This window comes from Carassius auratus, chromosome 3, assembly GCF_003368295.1.
Source record: "Carassius auratus strain Wakin chromosome 3, ASM336829v1, whole genome shotgun sequence".
Taxonomy (NCBI): domain Eukaryota; kingdom Metazoa; phylum Chordata; class Actinopteri; order Cypriniformes; family Cyprinidae; genus Carassius; species Carassius auratus.
In genome coordinates this window covers 3,714,371-3,737,296 of record NC_039245.1, presented here as the reverse complement: position 1 = coordinate 3,737,296, position 22,926 = coordinate 3,714,371, and the positions used below count along the sequence as shown (strand labels likewise).

The following is a 22,926-nucleotide window of genomic DNA, read 5'->3' as shown; positions in this document are numbered from 1 at the left end:
CAGGTAAGACACCTCTGGCCATTGGTGTAACATCCAGCCCACCCAGTGGCCAGATGTGTTTACTCATACTTCATCGAGTCGCCAGGTAAGCCAGTGATGGTTTTACTTGGTAGTATTTTACGATGGTAGGGGTCAGTAAACCCAGAAAACCCTGGACAAATCACCTGTTGCGGTAACCGATAATCCTTTAATATTTTTTTCTGATGTGACAAAATTAATTGGAAGAAACGACCCAGCTATCCCTAGAGTAAGTGCTGACTGAAACCATTAAAATAGGCTTAGGTTATACCAATTTCCTATATTTATACTTGTGTTTAGCCTGGTGCTGTCAAAATAAGTTGGCGTCCTACTGGATAGTCCTGGAGTGGGCCCTACAGAGTGAAAATTTGGGCAGAGGGCATTGGAAACCACTGCCATCATGTGTGGAAGATATCCGTCTGAAATTATTGTCTATGTTGGATTCAAAGAGGTAAATGATGCACTGGATATACTGTAATTGATCTATATGTGCTGGGCCACCACAGCAGTCAGATTCAGGTTCTTGGCTCCTTATGTTCACGTTCCTCGGACATCTGCGGGACAATTACACTGCAGCTTATGTCAGAATAGGAGGCTACCTGATTGTATTTGTTTTTCTAAATTACTACCATTATTTAGATGTCTCACTGTAGCTATTTATTTTCAATTTCACCGTTTGTATGTGTCCACATTGCACATCATCACTAGCCTGAGTCTGGATATTGTCTTACACCCTGAACGGAGGTGGGATTTCTATCTTTGATGTAAATAAATAAAGCTTTGCTCCTACATCTTGAGTGATACCTTTATCTTGTCTGGTAAATCAAACAGCTTCTGATTTTATCAGTCATGCAACGTCCAGGATCTTTATTATCTTTTAGTTTAGCATTTTAGCTTTTACTTGGAAAACACGTGGCCTGAAGGATTTGTTCAAACAAGTGAAGTCGCAAACTGAAAAAAAACGTAATTTATTTCAAAATGTGTAGAATGCACATGTCAGTTGTTACAAAAATGTTGCCCTCTTATGACATTATAACAGTTTTGGTAGGCACTTGAAGTGACACATTCATCTGCACTCCTATTCATGCAGACACAAAGTTCCCTTCTGTAGTCGTGAAGGACACTGGTTCCTTGTCAGCTGTATGAGATACAACGGCTCAGACGGACCTTTGAATCTTGAGGTGTGTGATTGTATGACCTCCTCTTAGCTGGGCTCTGGTAGCAAAGCAATGTTATCAACCAGGCGAGGTACTTGGATATAGGATGATGCATCTTTGAATCAGACTGTAGGTATGGGTGGGCAATATGGAAAAAATTTCATTTGACGTTTTTTGTTTTTATCACAATTCTTTGTCATGTTGCTTTTACTATTTTGCAAGTTGTCTGAAAAAAATTACAGCCAAACTAATTTCCCTATTATAAAAGACAAAGCCTTTCAAGGTAACAAAAAAAAAAAGTGAGGAATGGCAGATATCTAGGCTAAAGAGGGCGAAGATAAAACGTATTAAAAGATACACATTAAAACTACACATAATATACAAATAAAACAAACAGTGTTATTTTCAGGTACAATAGATGTATTTAGCAGGAGCATTCGAGAAATTGAATGAACAAATAAAAAAAATAAAACACTTATAAACTGATTCCTGAAGCAACTGTATTAAATTTGTTCAGTCAAGAGCAGTGAGTGATTTTTTTTCTTTGTGTTTTGTTGTTTTATTAACGTTAAATAGTTCACCCAAAAATAATTGTGTCAGCTGTCTGCCAATTCTGTCATAGTGTTTTATTTTTATACCACCATTTACTCACTCAAATGTGGTTTTAAACCTCAATGAGTTTCTTTCTTTTTCTGAAAATAAATGCTATTTTGAGGAATGTGGAAGACCAAACATTTGCTGGTCCACAGTGACCTCCAGAGTATTTTTTGCCACTATCAAATTCAATGTGGAATAGTAACTGTTCGGTTACCCACATTCTTCAAAATATCTTATTTTGTGTTCAAGCACAAGAAAGAAATTAATACAGGTTTGGGACAACGTGACAGTGAGTAAATAATGACACAAATGAAATTTCAGGGTGGTCTATCCCTTGACAGTAATGAAAGTAGGCTGCATGTTTAACAGAGCTACTGTCCCTTTAAGAGCTGCACGCAAAAACAAAACGTTTGGTGTACTGTCCCTGGAAAAATCAACAGTGATTGATTAGCCTTTTATTTATGTATTGTAGACGTTATTACCTAGACGAAGTAAAATTTGCTGAAATATAGGCTACAGTAAGAGAGCCTGCATGGTCCATTATATGCCTGTCAAAGTTGAGTTTGTTACTTTAGCAACAGTAAAAACTGTCATGTCGTTATAACGAGAAAACAAACTTTCGTTATGTCGAGATAACGACAAAATTAAGTCAGAACATAATGGAATATGGGTCACCTGAACATTATGATGATAATCAATCACTGATAGCCAAAAGGGAACTACAAAGAGAAATGTGATTTGATTTATAACTTTAGGCAAAAGGTGACAAAAAATAGTGTTTGCTATTGTCATTTTCCATCATTGACACACTTTCTCCCTAATTAATGCTGTACAGTTGCTTTGACACAATCTGTATTGTTAAAAGCGCTATAAATAAAAGTGACATGACTTGACTTTAATCTAATCTAGGACAATATAATGGGGTTTCTGCAAGTTTTATGAAGGTAAATTTAAGACTTTTTTTTAAGACCGATTAAAGAACATATAAACTGAGGGGAACACATGTCTAAGTGAATTGTATTAGTAGCACTTCAAAGTTTACAAAAATGTAACTTCCAACGATCTCCATTACTTTAATTTTTACACACAAAAATCAAGATAGATTAAAAAATAAGTCTTTCTGAGAAATGTATCAACATGAAGAGAATAAATGTTAAGACAATATTGTCATTTTGCATCCCTGATATAATTGATCTAATCTAATCTGGTTCTTGAATGACTAAAGTTTGTTCTTCTCATCTAAAGACTGGTCAACTCGCTGTTGTGTTTTTAAAAGATCAGAGATGAATCCATTTTAAAATATTTATTAAATACATTTCCTTTTAGACACAAAAATGAAACTTTTTAGCTATGAATCCTTCAGAAGAAAGATTTCTTTTAATAGCGTTTTCTCTTATTCCTCCTTCAGTCTCTGTTCTTTTGTGACCCGTGAAGCCATCAGTCTGAAGTAGAGAGCGGGCCACAGAGTACGCAGATAGACGGCTGCAGTAGGCAACAGCCCGGCCAAAACCACGTCTTTCTGTTTGTGACAGACAGCTTTCAGAACAGCACGTGCCACATCCTCTGGATCCCGTCCCTTCGCTGTGGTTTTGTCCATTACTTCAGATCCAGAAGAACAAAAAGAAACAAATGAGTATATATTAAAATATGTTCAGAGATTGGTTGACAAGAACGACATGCTCTCACCTCCATATTTCGAGCCGTCCCCCGTGACTGCATTGATGGACAGGTTTGTTCTGATGTAACCAGGGCTGATGACAGACACCTGCAGGCCGAATCTGTCGACCTCTGCCCTCAAACAGTCAAAGTAGGCCTGCGTCGCGTGCTTCGATGCAGAATCTGACAGGAAAAACATTTTTCAGCAGAGGTACTCGATCAAATATAACAGTGTTTTCATTCATGAATCCTTGAATTCCCTCATTTGAATAGCTTCTTTGGTGAATATATACTCACACGCAGATCTGTACGGTATGGAGATCTTTCCCTGCACGCTGCTGATGACAACAATGTGTCCACTGCGTCTATCCACCATCGAAGGCAGGATGGCTGGATGGAACAAAACAAATACGTTTTAGTTATAATAAAAATCTACATAATGTGATATAATTTATCATTATATAGGCCTATAATTTAGAATTTTTTCACATTTAATATAATTTTTACATTAATATACATACAGTATGTATCAAAAGTTGGGTATGTGTTTGTATGTTTGTTTTAAAAGAAATTAGTATTCAGCTATGACACATGAAATTAAATTGATCATAAGTTACAGTAAAGATGCTAATATGCTAGTTTTTTTTACTTTCTATCAGTTGTAGAATCCTGAAAAAAAATGTACCAAAGTTTCCTCAAAAATATTGAGCAGCACAAATGTTTTCAACATAAGAAACATTTCTTAAGCACCAAATCAGCATACCATTAGAATGACTTTTGAAGGATCATGTGACACTGAAGACTGGAGTAATGATGCTGAAAATTCAGCTTTGACTCAGTAAATTATCTTTTAAACTATATTCATATAGAGAACAGTCATTTGAAGTTGTAAAAATATTTCACATTAATCCTGTTTTTTAATACGCCACTAACCTTGTGTAAGAGCAACAGGGCCGAAGTAGTTCGTCTCCATGACATCACGCTGAACTGATACATGGGTGTCCAGGATGTTGCCACGATAACTAATGCCTGCATTGTTGATGAGGACATCGACATGACCGTGGCACTTCAAAATCTCCTCGGCGGCACTGGAAACCCGAGATGTGTTGGAGAGGTCAAAGGTCACAGTGCAGGGAGAGTAAGTCTGAAAAAGTGAGTAATAAACCCAGTTATGTTTGGATACATTCACACTTTTTTGCCTAGCACAAATGACACCATATCTTTCTCATAAATTATGACTTTAAAGATTAAATTAAGCTTAAGAGATGACATAATTTTATCTGAACGGGTGAGTAAGAGATTTGATTGTATGTTTTCACCTGTATCTTTCCATAAGTTTTGTTTCTGAGCTCCTCTACGACCTCCTGCAGTCTCTTCTGGTCCCGTCCACACAGGATCAGTCGGGCCCCTGCCGCATGGAAAACCCTTGCACACTCTGAGGGGAAAAAAGACAGATTGAGAGTATTAAAACAATGATGTAATATCTACTGTCAGCATTATAAGTGAGTTTATGTTCATGTAACCTTTGCCCAGGCCTGAACTGGCTCCAGTGATCACCACCACTTTATCCTGAAGATTCTGCTTGTGTCTCAATCTCTGGATCACTTTCAGCAAAATCAGCAACCCGACAGTCCCAGCTGCCAATGGCCCAACGCCTAAACCTAACATACGCTCCATCTGTCTGTACACAAATGCAGAGATATACATATATTAATTCACATTTATTAAATCTCAGCCCAGCATCTAAAACACTACTGAACTTCAATGTGGGTATGTTTTACATGCTCTTTACACAGGAGACAGCAAGAACTGTAAATTGTAAACAACATTTTGAAGAATAACATGAAATTGTTTTATTCTATAGAATCACTATAACTCTGTCATGCTCACGTTTTGACCTCACATTGCAAGACAGCATAACATATTTGTATTTTAAAAATTATTTCTTCATCCAAAACCTTTTTTTTTCAAATAAATAAACTAATAAAGGGAAAAATTGAAATACTGAAAACATAAAAAGGTGACTAAAAAACTTTGACCTTACATATTAAAAGAAACTAGTCAAACAGAAAGTAAAAAAAGGACAACTAATTAGTATTTGAAATGTTTTAGTTAATTGAAATAATGCTGAAATAAATTAAATTAAAAAATACATTTAAATTAAAACTAAAATAAAATGACAAACACGAAACTACTAGATTAGAACTTTCACATTAAAATGAAAACTGAAATATAAAAACAAAAGCTAATTCAAAATATTAATAAATACTACAGTATTAAGCCAATACTGAAAACACACTAATGCAAAGGGAATCAGTAAACAAAGGGGCGTTAATACATTCTCTTTATTGATTTATCGTTAAAACAACCTTATTCTGTGCGATAATAGAGTCACGTGATGTGTAGTAAACTAACGTTAATCCACAGCAGCTATCCTAAATATGCAACAGATTTATTTAAACTAAGGCAATCTCTAAGGCCGCTGTATCTGCATTCACTGTTTTGAACATATTGGCCTGATTTCAGAGACAGGGTTTAGGTTAAACCAGGATTAGGCCATAGTTCAATTAGGACATTTAAGTATGTTTTATAATAGTACCTTAGAAAATAACTAGTGTGCATCTTTAAGAGATTTCAGTGCAAGTTTATTTAAGGTAAAACAGGCCAGATATGCATTTTAGTCTGTGAAGCCGAAGGATAAAATAAACTGACAGGAACAATACCACATTACCTACCGTGAGCGGAGACCATCCGGAACTCAACACCCTCACGTGACTTCGGCTGTCCAATGAAATCCTGGAAGGATTCTGAAGACATCACGCCCTCTACAGAATCCAGCAAGGACATAAAAACAATGAATATGATAAAGGACAAATATGATCCAGACTCCAGGGTTCTTTCAGGTTACCAAAACTAAAACTATATTTATAAAATTGGTCAACTGAAATAATATGAACATTAACCAAAATAATCTAATCTAATATAAATATATATATCTATATATCTATATCTATATATTAAAACTATAGATTATCTCAATGACATTCAACGATGACAGACACAGAAGGGTTTGTTGTAGTTGTATTTATACACTTTGGGATTAAAGCCCCCTTTTTAACAACACATAACTCTTTAAAACAGCGGAGAGGAGCTCCTAAATGCCTGCATGTGGCATGTTAAACAAAAAACACTTTCTCGAGTTATCAATAAATAAATCCAAATGACAATAATTTACAATATGTTACAAAAGCTGTAAAGACTAGGGATTGTTATTATTTACATTTGTGCAAACACTCACATATGTACATCCAAACCAACACCACCCCCCAACACACACACACACACACACACACACACAAAGTCTCACATAAGAAAACTCAGTTTTAGAGTATACAAATTATTGGCTTCATATTAATTCATCAGGAAATAAAAATCCTAGTGTTGTGGGGAAAAATAGCGTCATATGTTTAATCTCACTTTTGATGCAACTACACTGCATTTGTGTTAGAAGTAATTTTGCTTAGTGTGGTTAGATATTCAGTCCACGCAATAATCTCACAAAAAGAAGCCCTTGTCCCTTTCAGTAGTGTGGCTTTCACCAACCTAAAACATTCAGATGAAAATAAACCAATCAGAATCTGAGGTCTCATAAACAGAGGGTGTGCTCTGACGCACTCCTATGGCTTTAGAGAGATTTGCACAAATGTTGTGTACAATAGGAAGAAATCACAAAGACAGAACACATACGGTCTGCGGCTCCACTTACAGATGCATGCACATGCACACACACGAAAGTCAGACAAAGACATCAGACAGATATACAGATGAGAAGACGGTATTTGTTCAGATATGGCAGGTCTTGTTTTCTCTGTACATGAGGTTGTGTTGTAAAAGTGTTTTTATTAATTTAATTTTTTGTTTAAGTGTTCTGGGTGTGGTTTATAAGACAACAGCCACAGAATAAACACACATACACACACACGCACACAAGTTGTGGACCCTGCCATTCTATTGCACTTCCTACAGCTGAACTGCACTCCAGCTAACATTCTTCTGTCCGATACGAAAGGGGCGGAACATTGACAGACACCGCCTCCAGCATCAGTCCTCTGGACGAGGTGCGAGGGTCGGCTCGGTGACAGAGAGCTCCTGTGCGAGGTCATTGAAGCGGGCGATGTAGTCAACGCTGCTCTCGCTCATCATACAGGCCAGCTGGGTATCCACCTGTAGTGAGAAAACAGCCTTTGAGCCAGTGTCCAAATGTTTTTTGAGGGGCCACAGCATGACAAAAATTCATGTATAACACTTTCAAAACCGAGGATGGATGTCTGATTTAATTTGCATACACTTCCTGTTTATCTTCATTGCAAATAAGGATGTGAAAAAAAAAAAAACCAGGAGCACCTGGTGATAATGTGATATATCAAATGACATTAGTCCACCAGACAGCAGCTGGGGACGTTTCCTCTCACCTCAGCTACATCCGGCAGGCCGCGGGACTGAAAACAATCGTGGGAGTTGCTGTCCAGTAAACTGGGTCCAAGTAAGGCTGTGTTACTTGAAGGGGGCAGGGCTGTCCTTCTGGTCTTATCTGGAGATGCCAGACTTGCTGCAAATCAGGAAAACAAGGATTCATTTGTCAATAGTGCTGAGACTGATGGAGGTTTGCAGTAAGAACACACAGGTAACGGAGGACATTTTTTTCTTCAGCCTGAAGCCAGCTTCTTGTACCTCAGTATAAAAACTGAATAGATACCTCAGGCAACATAAAATGATGAAATTAAACTAGGGTTGTCACCGTTTAACTCAATTCAATATCAACAATTACATTTTTTGTTACCGTAACTGTTAAGTTCCTTTTAAAGGATCTATCTATCTATCTATCCATCTATCTATCTATCTATCTATCTATCTATCTATCTATCTGTAAGATGTTCTTGAAAGAAGTTTATTTTGCTCCCCAAGGCTGCATTTATTTAGTAAAAAATACGGTAATACTGTAAAATATTACTACAAATTAAACTTCATATCTAAAAATACAAAATGTATATATTTTACAATGTCATTTATTACTTAATTTATATTAATTTATAAACAATTAATTTATAATTATTACTGAATTAATTTAATTTTCAACAGCTATTTCTGAAATCTTCAGTGTTACATAATACTTAAAAAGAAAAAAAGAAAACAGGCATTTCTTATTTATATCAATATTAAAGAAGAAAGACCTTGTACATGAATTTCCCAGGATTCTTTATAAATATAAAGTAAAAAAAAAAATAGAAATCTTTTGTATTTCATAAATGTCTTAACTGTCACTTCTGATCAACTGAATGTTTGGTAGTGTATATATAAATTCAAAGAAAGTTAAAAACTCAAATTCTGTTATGAGCTGGTGCCACTATCATTTTGTTACTGATATATATATAACATCTAGAATCAACATCTGTTGCTAACAGGGAATTGAGTTGTGTTTGATACTTACAGAGCAGGCAGCCGAGACTTGAATCAGTAGAGTCACTGGGGTACCACTGAGGGTCATGTGTGGGGGACGGCATCCAGCTGTCACATGAAGAGGGAAGGAGCTTGGAGCGATCACTCCCATTGAGTTTAGGAGGTGAGAGCAATGATCCATCACCTGAGAAAGAGACACAGAGACCCAAAGTGAGCGAGTAGATATGACTACTACAAAACCGTGCCACTGAGATTCAATCCCATGGGTCATACCATAGTGAGAGTTGATTGCAAGCTCAATAATAGAGTCGCTGATTTGAGTTTGTGGCTCTCCAGAAGGTAGAGACTCCTCTGGGGGGCCCGGTAGAGAAATATCCAATAAGGAAGCAACACTGGGCGGAGCCAAGAGGGAGTCCCCGCCCCCTGGAGATGGTGGAGAGACACCATTCTGTAGGGATTCCTGCAGATAACAAAAGCAAAATGAGGACAAACAGACCAAGATATGAATTGTACACCTAAATCTGAAAGAGGATCTAGGAATAGAATTGGTTCTTACCTCAGAAGGCTCCTCATCAAGCAGATCTGGCTCTAGCTCAGGTGCTGCAGGTGTCGAGTCCATGGGCTCCTCAGACTCCACAATGGCTTTATCTACACCAGGGGCCTCCACCTCCCGACAGGGGCTGCCAGGGATAATACCTGCAGATTTTGCGGCCAGGTCAATTGCACCTGAAACAAATTCAAGAGAAATTCAAGAGTGTGTAGCAGTTGGTTTCAAATGTTCAGTGGATAAATACATCTTTTATCATTTTGATTTGATCCTCACTGGAGAGATGAGTAGAGGGTGCAGAACTGGCTGTAGTGGACGGAGCTTTTGAGGAAATTTGGCGGTTCGATGGAGCGAGACGAGTTTGTATTGGACGAAACGATCCAGTTCCTGATAAGGAGGTACACAATATATTTTAAGAGAAGTGACCACATTAGGATCAGACAGACAGATACAGCGATACATCATCACAGTTAAAAATTATAATTGTACTGCTTGACCTCAAATCACTCGTTTGAGATCGTTTTGAAACTACTTATAAGTAACTGGTCCTAAGTTAAGCTATCAAAATATTGAATTGTGAACAGTGCATGTTTTTTTTTTACATAGTACGGTAATCATTTTTAAAAGGGTGTTTGTATCCTTCACTATAATAATACGTCCTTTGGTGTGATCTTTTTGTTATATAATGACATTTGTGCATTTAAGTGTACAAATACTTGGGCAGTGCATGTGTCAAGTGTTGTGTGTGTTTATTACCTGTAGCAGATGAATTGGAGAGAATAGAGAAGGAGCAAACATGAGGCGAAGTGTCTCCTGTTGTTCGTGGCAGCAGGGTTCTCTGTATAGAAAAAAAAAAAAAAAAACATACGTTTTTATCATTTGACATCTGTAAGAACAAAACAACAAAAAGACAGAATCAACGTAAATAGAAATAACTAGGGAAAGACAAGAAGCCCCACTTCTTTTTCTTCCATCCTCACTCACCTGAACCACGAGAGGTTTCCTTAGTGGACGCCCCCTCCCTATTTTCCGCTGCTTTGAAAATATATCCGACTAAAGACAAAAAAAAAAAAAAAAAAAAAAGATAGAAAATGATTAGAGGAAAAAAAATTTTGATAAAAAAAAAAAAAAATCAAAACCCCTGATGGCTTTATGTGGGTTTAACTGTTGTACCATATGTACAGTTTAAAAGTCTGGATTCACTACGTAAATCTTTTTATTTATTTAAATTGATCATATTTTAAAATGATATTAAAACATGTTTCTTGATTACAAATTCAGCATATTATTACATTAGAGCATAATATTTGAATGATTTCTGAAGACAGGAGTAATGACTGCTTAAAATCACAGGAATAAAATACATAAAATATATTAAAGTACAGTTAGAATAAACTAATGAATAATAATTTACTGTATTACCTTTTAACAATAATGTCTTTATAAATAATATATACGAGACTTCTTTTCAAAACAAATTCTTACCAACCCCAAACTTTTGAATGGTCGTGTAACTTGAAATACATTCCACTATTACATTTAAAAATGAAAAAGCATGTCCCTCATGTCCTATTCTCCTGACTCCACTCACACTGATGGAGTCCAGCTGCTGGCGAAAGGCTAGCTCCGCCTCCTTATTAGGTGAGAACATCCGCGACTGACGGGAGCTGTTAGGAGGCAGCGTCGTCGGGACAGCAAACCCTTCGCTGTCACCTCCGGAGGCCAGCAGAGAACGCGGCAGGTTTCTCCCACCTGTGGAGAACACATCCATTTAAATTCTGGCACGTAATATTGATACAGAGTGGCAGCCATTTTGTCACAATATTGAGTAAATATTCTTGGTTCAAAAATAGGTGAAACTTAAGTTTTTCCAGCTGTTATCTGTTGCAATAAACTTCAATAAATTCTGGGATGATTACACTGGCTTTAAAGGTGAAGTGTTTCAATATTTAAATACTTTATTTTATCCCAGTTTAATGTGCAACTATAAGTAAAACATTTTTATTCTAATTTCCCGAAATCTGGTCTGTGAGCAGGCCTGAGATATTAACGATTGCTCAACTAATGCCTTGAGTTTGGGGTGGAACTAACTGCCATCCAAAGGCAAATGGGAGATATTTGGGAAACGGTGTCATTTCTGTGCCTCTATTTGGAATTGGAGAAATAATGACACTTCAACTTAAAATCACAGTGTACCTGTGTTGACTGCATTATTCAGGAGTATTTTTGAGCGTGCTGCATGTTGCTGTCGACCCCAGCTAGGACTACGGGTCGTCCCAGCTGGAGCTCTGCCCGGAGGAGTCACAGATGATTCCTCTTGACCTGATTTCAAAGGTGAAGTGCCCACTGAACACAACTCTGGGGTCTAGGAATAAAATAAAACAAATAATATATAATAATAATAATAATATTAATAATAATAAAGGAAACAAATTTGAAAAGACTACAACTTTCTCATTTATAATTAAACAATTTAAATAAACAAATAGAACCATAGACAAACAAATTACTAATTCAATTAGCCTACTTCTATCTAGTTGATATGCATCTCTTATGTTTATAATTTCCAGTTTCTGACAAAAGCTTGTTTTTATGCCTACTTACATTTGCCTTGAGGTATTTTAGAGGTCAAGTGCAAGGTCAGAGAGAGAGAGATATATTAAACAGACTCACTGGTTTGGGGTTGACCTCTGATGACACAAGTCTCAGGAGACAGCGAAGCACACTCTGAGTGGTGGGCAGAGCTGAGGGTTGGGGTTTAGGCTGCCATTCATACTCCAGCTGTAGTTTCCCAGGCTTGCCCAGCATGAGGTAGACTTCTGCCAGAGTCACATTCTCAGAGCCCTGTGAGCTCCACCCTTCGTTTTGGATTTGTTGAGGAGATCGTCCAGTCCCACTAACTTCCTCGACGCGCCCTTGATGTTCTGATTGTGGTGACGCCTTTTCTGATGCAACCCCTCCTGGCGTTCCAGGCTCCTCGGTCCGGCCCTCAATTGGGGCGGGGTCTCCCTGAGTCACAGTCTCTTTGTCGCACCCGCTAACATCAGTCTGAGTCTGTCTCACTGCCTCTTGCTCCAGAGTCCCCACCGCATTTCCCTCCTGTCCAATGGGGAGTGATGGAGTGAAGGTTGGACTGACTGGAGAGGTAGTGCTCAGGTTTGGGTTTACACAGGTCTCCAACCCTGGAGCCGAAGTGCCGATATCAGGACCGTCAACAGGATGCCCGTCGCTTTTCTTTGGGTCTCCTCCCACCAGACCAGACTTGCCTGATTTTCCTCTTGCAGGCTGAATTCCCAAAATGTGAGCTGTGGGCAAGTCTCTAATACCTGTCCGGCCCCGCCCACTCTCCTGCCAGTGTACCGTACAGGAAGCTTTTGAGTGCACAACACGTGCAACACCTGGCAAAGTAGTAACCGTGCTGTTCTCTGCAGGAAACAGGAACAGGTCCTCTGACTGGCTAGACTGGGCCAGGCCGTCCAGAGCTTCTCGTTCTGCCAGGCTCTTACGCTACAAGTGACAAGTTAAGGGGAATTACTGTTATAAAACACTTAGGTTTGGGTACTGATCTTAGCATTGAGATCTTTGCCAAATCTCCCAAACAAATCCATCACAAATGTATCTCATAAAACAGATGAGGAAGGAAAAAGGAAGGAAATTAAACTTCTGACTGTGAATGCAGAGATATCTGGCTGAGATATGAATGCAAGGATACAATTCGTTCATCCTGGACGGCCCACTTTTGCTTCAGGAAATCAATGAGAGTGGAGACCTTCCGGTGCAACTCGACGACCATCCTACAAACACAGCACAGTAATCAGCAAATTTGTCGTACTTTTAATGGCACAATGAATAACAAGTACTGACAGATCTTTACTTCTGTATGGTGATGTACATCCTTTTCATTTTTAGTTTAATATTTCATCTCATGCCGACTTTTAATATGAGGACAACAGAAAATCAAAATCCATCAAAATAGATTTTCATGACTCCAAAATTAAGATAAAACACATAAATAGCCATGAAGCAATCTCACTATTTCATTTAACATGAAAGTCACTAAGTATGCCAATACTAATAGACTAAATAAAACTAAAAACAAAACACTAAAACTAACCAAAATATAACTTTGGCAAGCATGAAAACTTAAACTTGAAATCAAAATACACATACACACACTATAACAGTGTTTCTCAACTGGTGGGTCAACACCCAAAAGTGGGATGCAAGAGTCGGTCGCGGAGTGTACAGTAAAAGAAACTTCATCAACAAAAAATTTAATTCTCAATGTTTTTCTGATGCAAGCCTTCTATTTTGAAAGACGTGCATGAAAGCTGTTGACACTTCTGTCAGATGCATTTTAAGAGAAGAGTGCCTGAGAAAAACGCATTGTGCCGATTCAACATCTGCGGTCAGATGAGATTTTGTTCTGGCTTAAATGTCAGTGTCATTATTCTGTCGTTACTTTCGTAACTTATGACATAAAAAGTCTCTCACCTCAGAAAAACTTACTTTGTTATATGGTGCTTCTAGTATGCATTCTTCAATTGTAAGTGCAGTGCAGCAGTATTCACACCAGGAAAGTCCGTTAGTTCACTTGCTTTGGTCGAGACCAAATACAATGTTACATTTTATTTGTATGGTGTGGCTCGCTTTCACACTACAATTTCTGGCTCACCTGATCACCTTTCATACTGCGATTCCGGAAAATACACGGGTAATGTTCCCGGGTCGCTAGATTTTGCCCCCTACACTGCCAGTAATTACCCGGAATATTTGCGTGCGTTCACACACAACCTGTAAAGGTCCTGTAATGAAACATGACATCAGGGTGTGACGTGTGATGTACGAGTCGAAAAGGCTAGGCACATTAACTTTCACTTAAGCTGGCGAACGATCTCAGCTTCAGCGCGGAAAGTGAGGAACAAACTGATCTCCGTTTCATTACAGTTTGCACATATTTGTTTCGTTGCAAAGTTGGTCTGCCTTCAAAGCAGCCGGTAAAAAGTCACGCGATAACGTCCGTCATCACTTCGACACACCCTTTACGCCATTAGTTCTGGCTCTTGTTCACACAGAGCTGGTTCTGGGATTGGACCCAGCAATGTTACTAGGTCCCCAACACGGGATCAATTCCGGGACGTGTTTGCGTTCACACAGAAGGCAACCTGGCAATGTTCAGGCACTTTTCCAGGTCCAACGTGCAAGTGTGAAATGGGCTTTTCAAAAAGGTCTAGCAAAACCACACGTGTGCTAAAGGTCATCCATTCATTGGACAGAAATTCTGAAGCACACCACAGTTTGTTTGAAAGGGGACTGAAACCACCTCTTCAGTGGGGTCTCTGTGTGGTTGTTTGGTCTGCACCCAGGTGCGATGGCTGTATTCACACTTTCCCAAAAGATATGCACCAAATGGGGAAAACAAACTTGAGTTCAATTCAATCGAACCAAACAAGACGGGTGTGAACACACCCTAAGCGCAAAAGAAACTGTGTATGCAATGTGTGAAATAAATGTAAATTACCCTAAATCACATAACGGGTACTTCATGTGTTAGCTGGGAAGGATTTGCATGGAGGTATGATATTCATTCTATTCAGGAACAGTTTCATTAACAGTTAAAGTTAGTATTGTGTATTTAGCATGGTAACTATTCACTCATCAGTATTAATGTGTATGTTAAGTGAAGGGGGATGGTACCTGTGTATGTGTGTCAACAATAAATTAGCTTGCTTGAATACCATGGGAAAATGTGGGTCCTATGGCTTAACCAGTTGAGAACCGCTGAACTATTATATTCCTGCTTAAAATTTTCTTGCCCACTTCTACAATCCAGCCAATTTGCAGATTACAGAAGAATGTTGTCATTAAGATATATAACATCATTTTACAATAAGCAATGAAAAAAAAAACAAATGAGCCATGAGAATGTATGATTTAAAGGAGGAGGATCAGTAAGGTATGCAAGACAGGTCATGTGTGCGGATTAGTGAACCTCACCTGAGCCGAGGATTATGGGCTAGACTCTGAACCCGAGCCCAGGAGTGGTTACTCCGGGGTTGAAGTTCTACAGCCACCTTCAAGGGTAAACGCACAGGCTTCTGATCCTCCTCATCACTCACACCTGAAACAGAGAACATAAGAAAATAATACTATAAAGCCTACAACACCATCTCCATGGTTCTGATGGTGGCCTAAATCTGCATCATCGCCCATTTTCTAATCAGTCCCACAGTTTGAAACCATGGAAACCATGAAAAACCACCCTCCTACACCCTGGAGAGCAGCCATGGCACACTCATCCAATGCCTTGGTCCACCTAAAATACCCATAGTGCTCCATTTTGTCAGGGTTCTCTTCTTACCCCATGCAGTCGGTTTAACTTGCTAACAAAATCAAACTTTTAAGAGTCTATAAAGCAATCTCCCTGTTTCTCTCTCACACACACCATCTGGATCGCAGAGTTTCTTCAGCGCGCGGCACATGGGAGCTTTGATCCTCAGATTTCTGCCTTTGGAACGTACTGTGGTGGCCCTGAAACAATATACACACAATTATAGATGCACCTCAATATGATAATATTCATAACCTTACAGAGTGGTACAGCAGATGTTCCCATTAAACATGCCCTAAATAATCAGTACTGTTCATTATTAACATTTCTCTTTCTTGCTCTCAAATACACACACACACACACACACACACACACACTTACCCCTGTTGAATAAGCTCATTTAGTTTGGCCACATTTTTGTCATCCATCACTAGGAGTAACAGAAAGACACCAAGGAATGTTACATTTTAAATGTCCTGACATGCAAACACTTCAAATGTCCCCCCCCTTGATCAGGACAACCAATTGCCTGATATACTTACAGCCTCCAACCTTCTTCCTGAGTTCAGCATAACAGATGAGGCCATAGAGCTCCTGAGAGGACTTTTTCAGCACACGTGAATACACTGAAAGATGGACAAAAAAATAAGAGGAGGAATAAGAATATGAAGGCATTTACATAATGTGTTACGTAATTGATTTTAGTGGATATCATAACATTATTTCAGGATTCTTTGATGAATAGAAAATTCAAAAGAACAGCCTTCATTTGTAATAAAAAAAAATTGTAACATTGTAAATGTCTGTACTGTCACTTTTAAACAATTTAATGCATCCTTGCTGAATAGAATCAAAAAAACATGGTATTGTACCAGGATTTAACCAATAAAGACAAAATACCAGAAACTGTGAAATGTCACAGTACAGGTTAATGCCGTTTACATTAAGGAATACTTCTAAATCAAAATAGGCAAATGTGCATGATGCAAACACACTCATGTTTTGATAATGCCCCGACAGACAAAAACCAGACAGTGTGGTAGCTAAAAAAAATTAAACTCAATATGAAGGTGACAGACTGAATGGATTGGATGACAGGTACATCATTGTTGTGGCAAGTTGACTGATAGACAAATTATGTGTGACCCGATGGGAAACAACACTCAAACATGAGCCATGCGTTAAGACAAATGGTGGAAAACAACTAATACAGCTAGCTTGAAGAGGCATTTGCAGGTAAATTATCCTAGAATTCACACAAAGAAAAAGAACACTCAATTGGAATGTTAGTCAATATGAAAAACTGTTACTGTTCAGTTTTAAAAAAAGATGATTTAAATTTGTACTTGTTTGCAACTGATATGTGCTACTTATGTGTACACTACCTTAACATTCAAAGGTAAAGAATAATAATAGTAAAGGTAAAGAATGAAACAATAATCATGTAGTTATCACCACATACATTTTTGGTAAGTCTGTTTGTGTGAAATAAAACTTTTTTTCAGGATTCTTTGAACACAGACATCTTGAAACAGACAACTTTGGTAACATTATAAATGTCTTTGCTGTCACTTTCTGTTCTTTAAAAAAAAAAAAATCGTATTGACCCCGAACTTTTGACCAGTGCTGTATATATTTAGGAACTAATCTTGACAACCAACAGTCAGGAGAGAAGCAGGACAGAGGAGAGCTTTCCACAAGACAATATCCTCCTATCAAACAAAGGAATCCAGTGTAGCCTGTACATGTCATTCAAAGTATAAACTGTGCATCGGTCAGTCTCACCGTTGTTGAAATCAATGTGTTTAGAGATCTTGTGCCAGGTTCTGTAGTAGAAATGCCGCACCTGCTCCTTGTTCTTCACCATACTTGCCGGTTTACCCTTCTTCTTATATTTAAGCGCAATATTGTTTTGAATAGCTTCAAAATCCTTCCCATGCTATGAGAGGACAGGAGAGAAAAATGACAGAGGAAAATGTGTTTAATAGCGGTTATCCAAAAGATTTAATGAAATACAAAAATCCTTCAGGTTCATGACAAATTAGGACTTATTGAGGAATAAAACAAAAGACATCACAGATCTCAATTATACCTCTAGAGAGTACATAGAAATAAATTAAACCTATTAGGATATTTAAATATCAATCTGTCCCCGACAAGTAAGTGAGGAATGGAAACATTGATAATTTAATTCATTCAGTAATTCTGAAAATTGTATTGTCCCTTATGATGTACACCACTGAAAAGTCCAAAGAGCCGCCGAGAACTTTCAGTGAATTTTATTATCATTAAAGTTGACAAATCACCTCATAAAGTCCTTCAAAGAAACTGTTTTTGTCCTCAGTGCTCCAAGACTCCCATTGTCTGCGCACTCGTTTCTGAATCCCCCCTTCCTCCTTCTCTGCAGGACCCTGGCCCTTTAGGGCTGATCTGGATGTCCCACCTGCCCCAGAGCTTCCGGCTGAACCTGCAGCAGCTGTCACACACACAGAGGGACCTGCTTCAGCACCTGAGAAACAGAGAGGAAAAAGAAAGAGGGTTAGTATGTCAGGTCTGAACACATGTTGTAATTATTGGATAGGAATGCATTGCAACAATTGTCTTTATACACACACACACACACACACACATACACTAGTATAATAATATGTAATCTATGTAAGAATCAACTATGCATTACTGTGCTTAAATATACCCACTCAGGAATTGCTTTTACAAGTCTATCTATATATATACACATTTTTCCTAACGCAAAAATACAGTTTTTCATATAACTGAGCACTGTTGAACATTAATTTAACTGACACTATGCCATTTCACTTTTACCAAGGTAAATCTACAACAACCAAAAAAACAAGATTAAACTTTAAAGGAAACACAAAACACACCCACACACACACACACACACACACACACACACACACAACAAAAACTCTCACTCATATGCAAAAGATATCAGTAAAGAGTTCTGAAATGAGCAAGCTTAATTTGAATGGCTGTGCAACACATTACAATCTATTTATAATACTTTGGGCTGTTAAATAGATTTTTTGTTGAACATAAGAGATATACAAAACCATGAAAACACCCCTTTTAAAAACTAAATAATCACTACAAACAAATACAATTTTATATTGATAATTGCGTAATAGGAACTATTATATTTTGTTCGCAAATAGGAAGGCCTACAGATTTTTAGCCTATTTAAATCTTTTTCTGCACTGTTAACGTGTGCATATCAAAAAGAGCGTCAGGAAGTATGTGTGGAGTCCCTTGAAGGGCATCCAGACCTGATGCTCAGTGCACTGATCCAAAAACAACACGTGGGGAACCGGAGAAGCCAATAACTCTTCCCCTTACTTACACACGAGAGCATGCAATGAGAGCACCCCAGAATACATTACAGCATGCAAACCTATTGTCAACTTTTAAAATAAACACAGATTCCCTTTATAATCCCTGTGTCACTCAGATCACAACAGATCACTCAAACTCCAGACTTGTGACCCTGAATCAACAGACGCAGAGTGACCATCTCCTGATCAGATGCTTCAGAATGAAACTCCTGACAGTGATTAGTCACCTGCTGCTGGGTGACAGCTAAACAGGGGATATGAAACAGAAATAAATGAATGAAAACTTACCCTGCTGATTTTAAATCGTGCACTGATAATTATTAAGGCATTTAGTGTGGTCACAAACAACCCAAACATCCTAGAGCTGAGATGTAAGAGGCTTCAGGGTGAGCAGTTTGTCAAGTCACTTTCACTCGAGAAAGCATGAGCTTGTCCGCGTTGACAAATCCAAAGCAGCCCAAACGCTCACAAATTGCCGTACACATGCCCCAAAACAGGCTCAAAAGTGGGATAAAGGTGTAGATAAAAGTATGCACTGACAGGTGGACAGCAGACACACGTCGAGATAGACACTCACCTTTTGCTTTCGCAGCTCCGTGTCCGTTCAGCGCCGCGGCCGAGGCATCTTTCCGTATCCGTTTGCTCGGAGGTCGCACGCTGGAGCGGAGAAAATGATGCTGGTCCTGGTTATTCGGGACGGCCAGGACCGGGGAAAGCGCTGTCGGGTTCACCTGGGCTCCGGCTGGGCTTGGTGTCTGGCTGGAAAGAGTCGGAGCCGAACCGGGGCTGGCCGCGCTTGATGAATTAAGTGTTTCCTCTTCGACTCTCTTTGTACTCGTCTCCTCGCTCGCCTGATCTGCGCTCTCTCCATCCTCGCCTTCTTCGGGCTTTCGGTCCGGTTTGCTCGGCCCCTCGACCCCCGAGCCGCCCCCTTGGCCCACTGTCATCCTGCGCAAACACAAACGAAGCATCATCGTAAACATTTTCCGCGACACAAAACAACGATCAACTTGGAAAGACGACATTCTGCTCCACTCAACATGGCCGCCGCTGTTTGTTTCAAATCCCCTCTCACCGTCCCGACAAAATCGCATCGAAAAATCCACCCTCGTTTATTAACGAATGTGACCAAAAACACACACCGTGCTTTCACCCAAGCATCCCCTTTTGTGTAGTTTCGCGTGGCTCGAGTTGCGAGCTGCCCTTTATTTCCCGTGAAATTCTAAGCGCGAGCGCCTTCACTTTAGCGCCCTGCAGAAACGACAGACGACAACGCGAAGCTCTCGCGCATTCGACCTCTGTCTAAAGTGCTTGCTTCTCGCGCACTCTTACCCATTATCGAGCTCTTCGGAAGCAGACGGCGTCTTCTTTCTCTTCACCATGAGTTCGGAGGTTTTTGAGAGCAAAACTTGACGAATTTGAACATATTCGAAGCGCAAACGAGGTCAGGCAAAGTCGTCCTCTCCTAGCTGCTGCTCCTACTGCTGGGGTTCAACTCCGCGCAGCGCAACCGGGAGCTTCTCGTAGCCACAGCAACTCTGACTCACAAACTCACTAGTTTTATCACAACAACAAGCACACCTGTCATTTAGCCCATGTTCATGATAAAACGACACAAGATGACGCTAAGTTTGAATCCAGCTTTTTGATGCATTTCGGTCAATTCGAACCTATGCACGCAGCAGCTGTCCTCTCTCTGGACTTTGCTTACTTCTTCTACGTCACAACTATCAGAGCAGAAGCGGATTTATTATTCAACCTTAAATTTCACTCAATGACACCCACGGCCCCCCCAATTTATCCCAAGATAAGCGTACGTTGATTTCATCATCTGAACAACTAGCAGGACAAGACTTGAGAGAACATGTGAAGATCCCGTAGACTAGAAGGGGTGTGATATGGGGCTTTGCATTCACAGCAAAAACAAATAAACACATTTAAATAAACATTAGTAACTGCACGTGTAACAGTGTGACTCGTTCTCGGATCTGTTCATCTTTGCTGGTTATTAAAATAAAAAGTTTGCAATAGTCAGCTGACACACATTTTCTTGATTAGGGCGTGTCTTTAGTTCACAAGAGGTAAAAACACTTTTTGGAATAACAGACTTCTTCAAACACTGAGACAATTAAAATATTTACTTTATCAGTGTATAGTTGTAATCAGCAACCATGCATGTTTAAGATGCTAGAAATCAATTGCTTCCTATTACGTTTAAAACATTACTGCAGCCAATAAATATTCTTTCCTTATATTGTGTGTAAAATAAAATCTATCTTGATTTATCCCTGGAACAACATTGTTTATGTCAATTATGAGATAAGACACAACTAGGCAATGCCGACCTCAGCTGCTCAGCCCCTGCAGCTGTCAATAACCCAGTTACTATTCAAGAGGAGCATTCAGATGAAACCAAATGTGTTTTATTTCATCCTCTTGAGCATTCAGTGAAATGAGCTCACGAGTATGGACGCCATAACAAGTACATAACTAAGTAGCAAATTTACACTGCTTGAAGATCTGAGAATCTTCATGAAATAAAAACTGATTAAAATACAGTAACAACTTGATTTAGTATCACATGCATAATTGTGGACAGTGTTAGTTGGAGACAGCTTAATTAGAGATGCTTGTCAGCCCACAAAAAATGGGGGGGGGGGGGGGTTATAATAAATTGCAGTCTGATTCCAGCTGAAGTCTGATTTCAACATAAGCGACTGCAACAGCTGAAACCTAACCAGCCGTTAACTTGCTAGCTAAACCGTTACCGTTTCGTTCCTGCTGAAGTCATATAAGTTAAGCAGCTCAGTTGTGTAATGAATATTTACGTCTTATCAACAAAGGTTTTCACAAGGTCTGTACCTGCTTAGGAGAATTTTTTTGGCCTTGAAAAACTCCACGGTATCCAGAAGGACCAGAGCAGAAGGGTAGCAGGAGAGCCGCTGAGAGCTGCATCCCTTCCTGTTTTCCTCTGCTGTCAGACACGCCTAGCACGACTCAAAAACAAATCCTCTGATTGGCCAAAAGCACATACGTCGCTGCGTGCGTAAAATGACTGACGGGGAAGTTTTCCAGTCAAGCGTGAAAGACATAAGGGGCGTTTTTTTCAAAGCAGCCAATCAAAACTTACGTTCGCGGAGCGTAATTTCATTCGCTTGGCAAATGTTTTAAAATAACGGTCCCACCCAAAAATGAACATAGCCGACGAAACAGTATTGTTAATGACAATAAATGTAATTTAAAACTTTATGTAATTATATTTGCCGTCACTGCAATGTATTGTGTATTTTTTATAATTATTGTATATGTAATTACAAATAAATATTTTATATTATGTATAATTTTTTTTAACATGATAGAATTAATGATAGAATTTCAAGAAATTATACAGAAAAAAAAATAATGTTTGGTAAATTTATACCTACGAATAAAAAATGTAGGACTAACTATAATAATAATAATAAAAATCACATATGCACACATGCCCTTATCGCAAATTTCATTAAAAAAATAATATCATAGACTTTTTTCCTCTGTAGAGGACATTGTATTGTAGTTTTAAGTCTGGATGTCCTGTACAGAGATATCAAATGTTTGGAGGTTTGATCATTAACACTTCCTCTTGGTGTTTAGATATGACTGATATTGACAGATATTGTATTTATCCTTTAAATCTGGCTAATTTTCATTGCCGTAAATAAACATCTCAGAAATGTGATGGGGTTTAGAATCGGAATATGACTTTTTCGTATGTCTTCTGTAAGGGGCCACCAGCACAAACATCATGTAAATCCATAAATTGGAGTA

At 38.8% G+C, this 22,926-nt stretch overlaps 2 protein-coding genes across 5 annotated transcripts; both read right to left on the bottom strand.

Moving 5' to 3' along the window:
• Window positions 1-3,060: 3,060 nt before the first annotated feature.
• LOC113043759 (dehydrogenase/reductase SDR family member 7B-like) lies at window positions 3,061-6,310 on the bottom strand. 2 transcript variants are annotated; one of them, XM_026203350.1, is made up of 7 exons: window positions 6,164-6,310; window positions 4,952-5,109; window positions 4,748-4,863; window positions 4,362-4,572; window positions 3,726-3,818; window positions 3,459-3,611; window positions 3,061-3,371 (listed from the first exon to the last, which is right to left on the bottom strand). In XM_026203350.1, exons 2-7 carry the CDS (start codon window positions 5,103-5,105, stop codon window positions 3,166-3,168), a joined length of 933 nt encoding a protein of 310 aa, XP_026059135.1. In that variant the 5' UTR covers window positions 5,106-5,109; window positions 6,164-6,310; the 3' UTR covers window positions 3,061-3,165. The 2 variants fall into 2 exon arrangements, with proteins under 2 accessions (XP_026059135.1, XP_026059126.1); XM_026203341.1 differs by having other exon boundaries at window positions 6,160-6,260.
• Window positions 6,311-6,496: 186 nt separating this feature from the next.
• On the bottom strand, window positions 6,497-22,101 carry LOC113043742 (protein cramped-like). Of its 3 annotated transcripts, none has more exons than XM_026203316.1 (20): window positions 21,982-22,101; window positions 19,697-20,067; window positions 18,070-18,272; window positions 17,549-17,702; window positions 16,306-16,389; window positions 16,145-16,193; window positions 15,878-15,963; window positions 15,430-15,553; window positions 13,145-13,226; window positions 12,106-12,939; window positions 11,629-11,797; window positions 11,024-11,184; window positions 10,417-10,485; window positions 10,189-10,270; window positions 9,709-9,819; window positions 9,442-9,611; window positions 9,159-9,345; window positions 8,917-9,069; window positions 7,901-8,037; window positions 6,497-7,652 (listed from the first exon to the last, which is right to left on the bottom strand). In XM_026203316.1, the coding sequence occupies exons 2-20, from the start codon at window positions 20,064-20,066 to the stop codon at window positions 7,530-7,532; spliced, it is 3,348 nt and encodes a 1,115-aa protein (XP_026059101.1). In that variant the 5' UTR covers window position 20,067; window positions 21,982-22,101; the 3' UTR covers window positions 6,497-7,529. The 3 variants fall into 3 exon arrangements, with proteins under 3 accessions (XP_026059101.1, XP_026059098.1, XP_026059112.1); XM_026203313.1 differs by lacking the exon at window positions 21,982-22,101 and adding an exon at window positions 20,452-20,650; XM_026203327.1 differs by lacking the exon at window positions 21,982-22,101 and adding an exon at window positions 20,262-20,390.
• Between the last annotated feature and the right edge of the window lie 825 nt (window positions 22,102-22,926).

Coding starts and splice junctions, on each gene's coding strand:
- LOC113043759 (XM_026203341.1), bottom strand. CDS start 6,245: ATGTCTTCAGAATCCTTCCAGGATTTCATTGGACAGCCGAAGTCACGT. Junction 3,612..3,725: donor CATACCGTACAGATCTGCGT/GTGAGTATATAT, acceptor TTTTCCTGTCAG/ATTCTGCATCGAAGCACGCG. Junction 3,372..3,458: donor GGACGGCTCGAAATATGGAG/GTGAGAGCATGT, acceptor CTGGATCTGAAG/TAATGGACAAAACCACAGCG.
- LOC113043742 (XM_026203313.1), bottom strand. CDS start 20,501: ATGGTGAAGAGAAAGAAGACGCCGTCTGCTTCCGAAGAGCTCGATAAT. Junction 16,194..16,305: donor CAGGAAGAAGGTTGGAGGCT/GTAAGTATATCA, acceptor TGTTACTCCTAG/TGATGGATGACAAAAATGTG. Junction 9,346..9,441: donor TTGATGAGGAGCCTTCTGAG/GTAAGAACCAAT, acceptor TGTTATCTGCAG/GAATCCCTACAGAATGGTGT.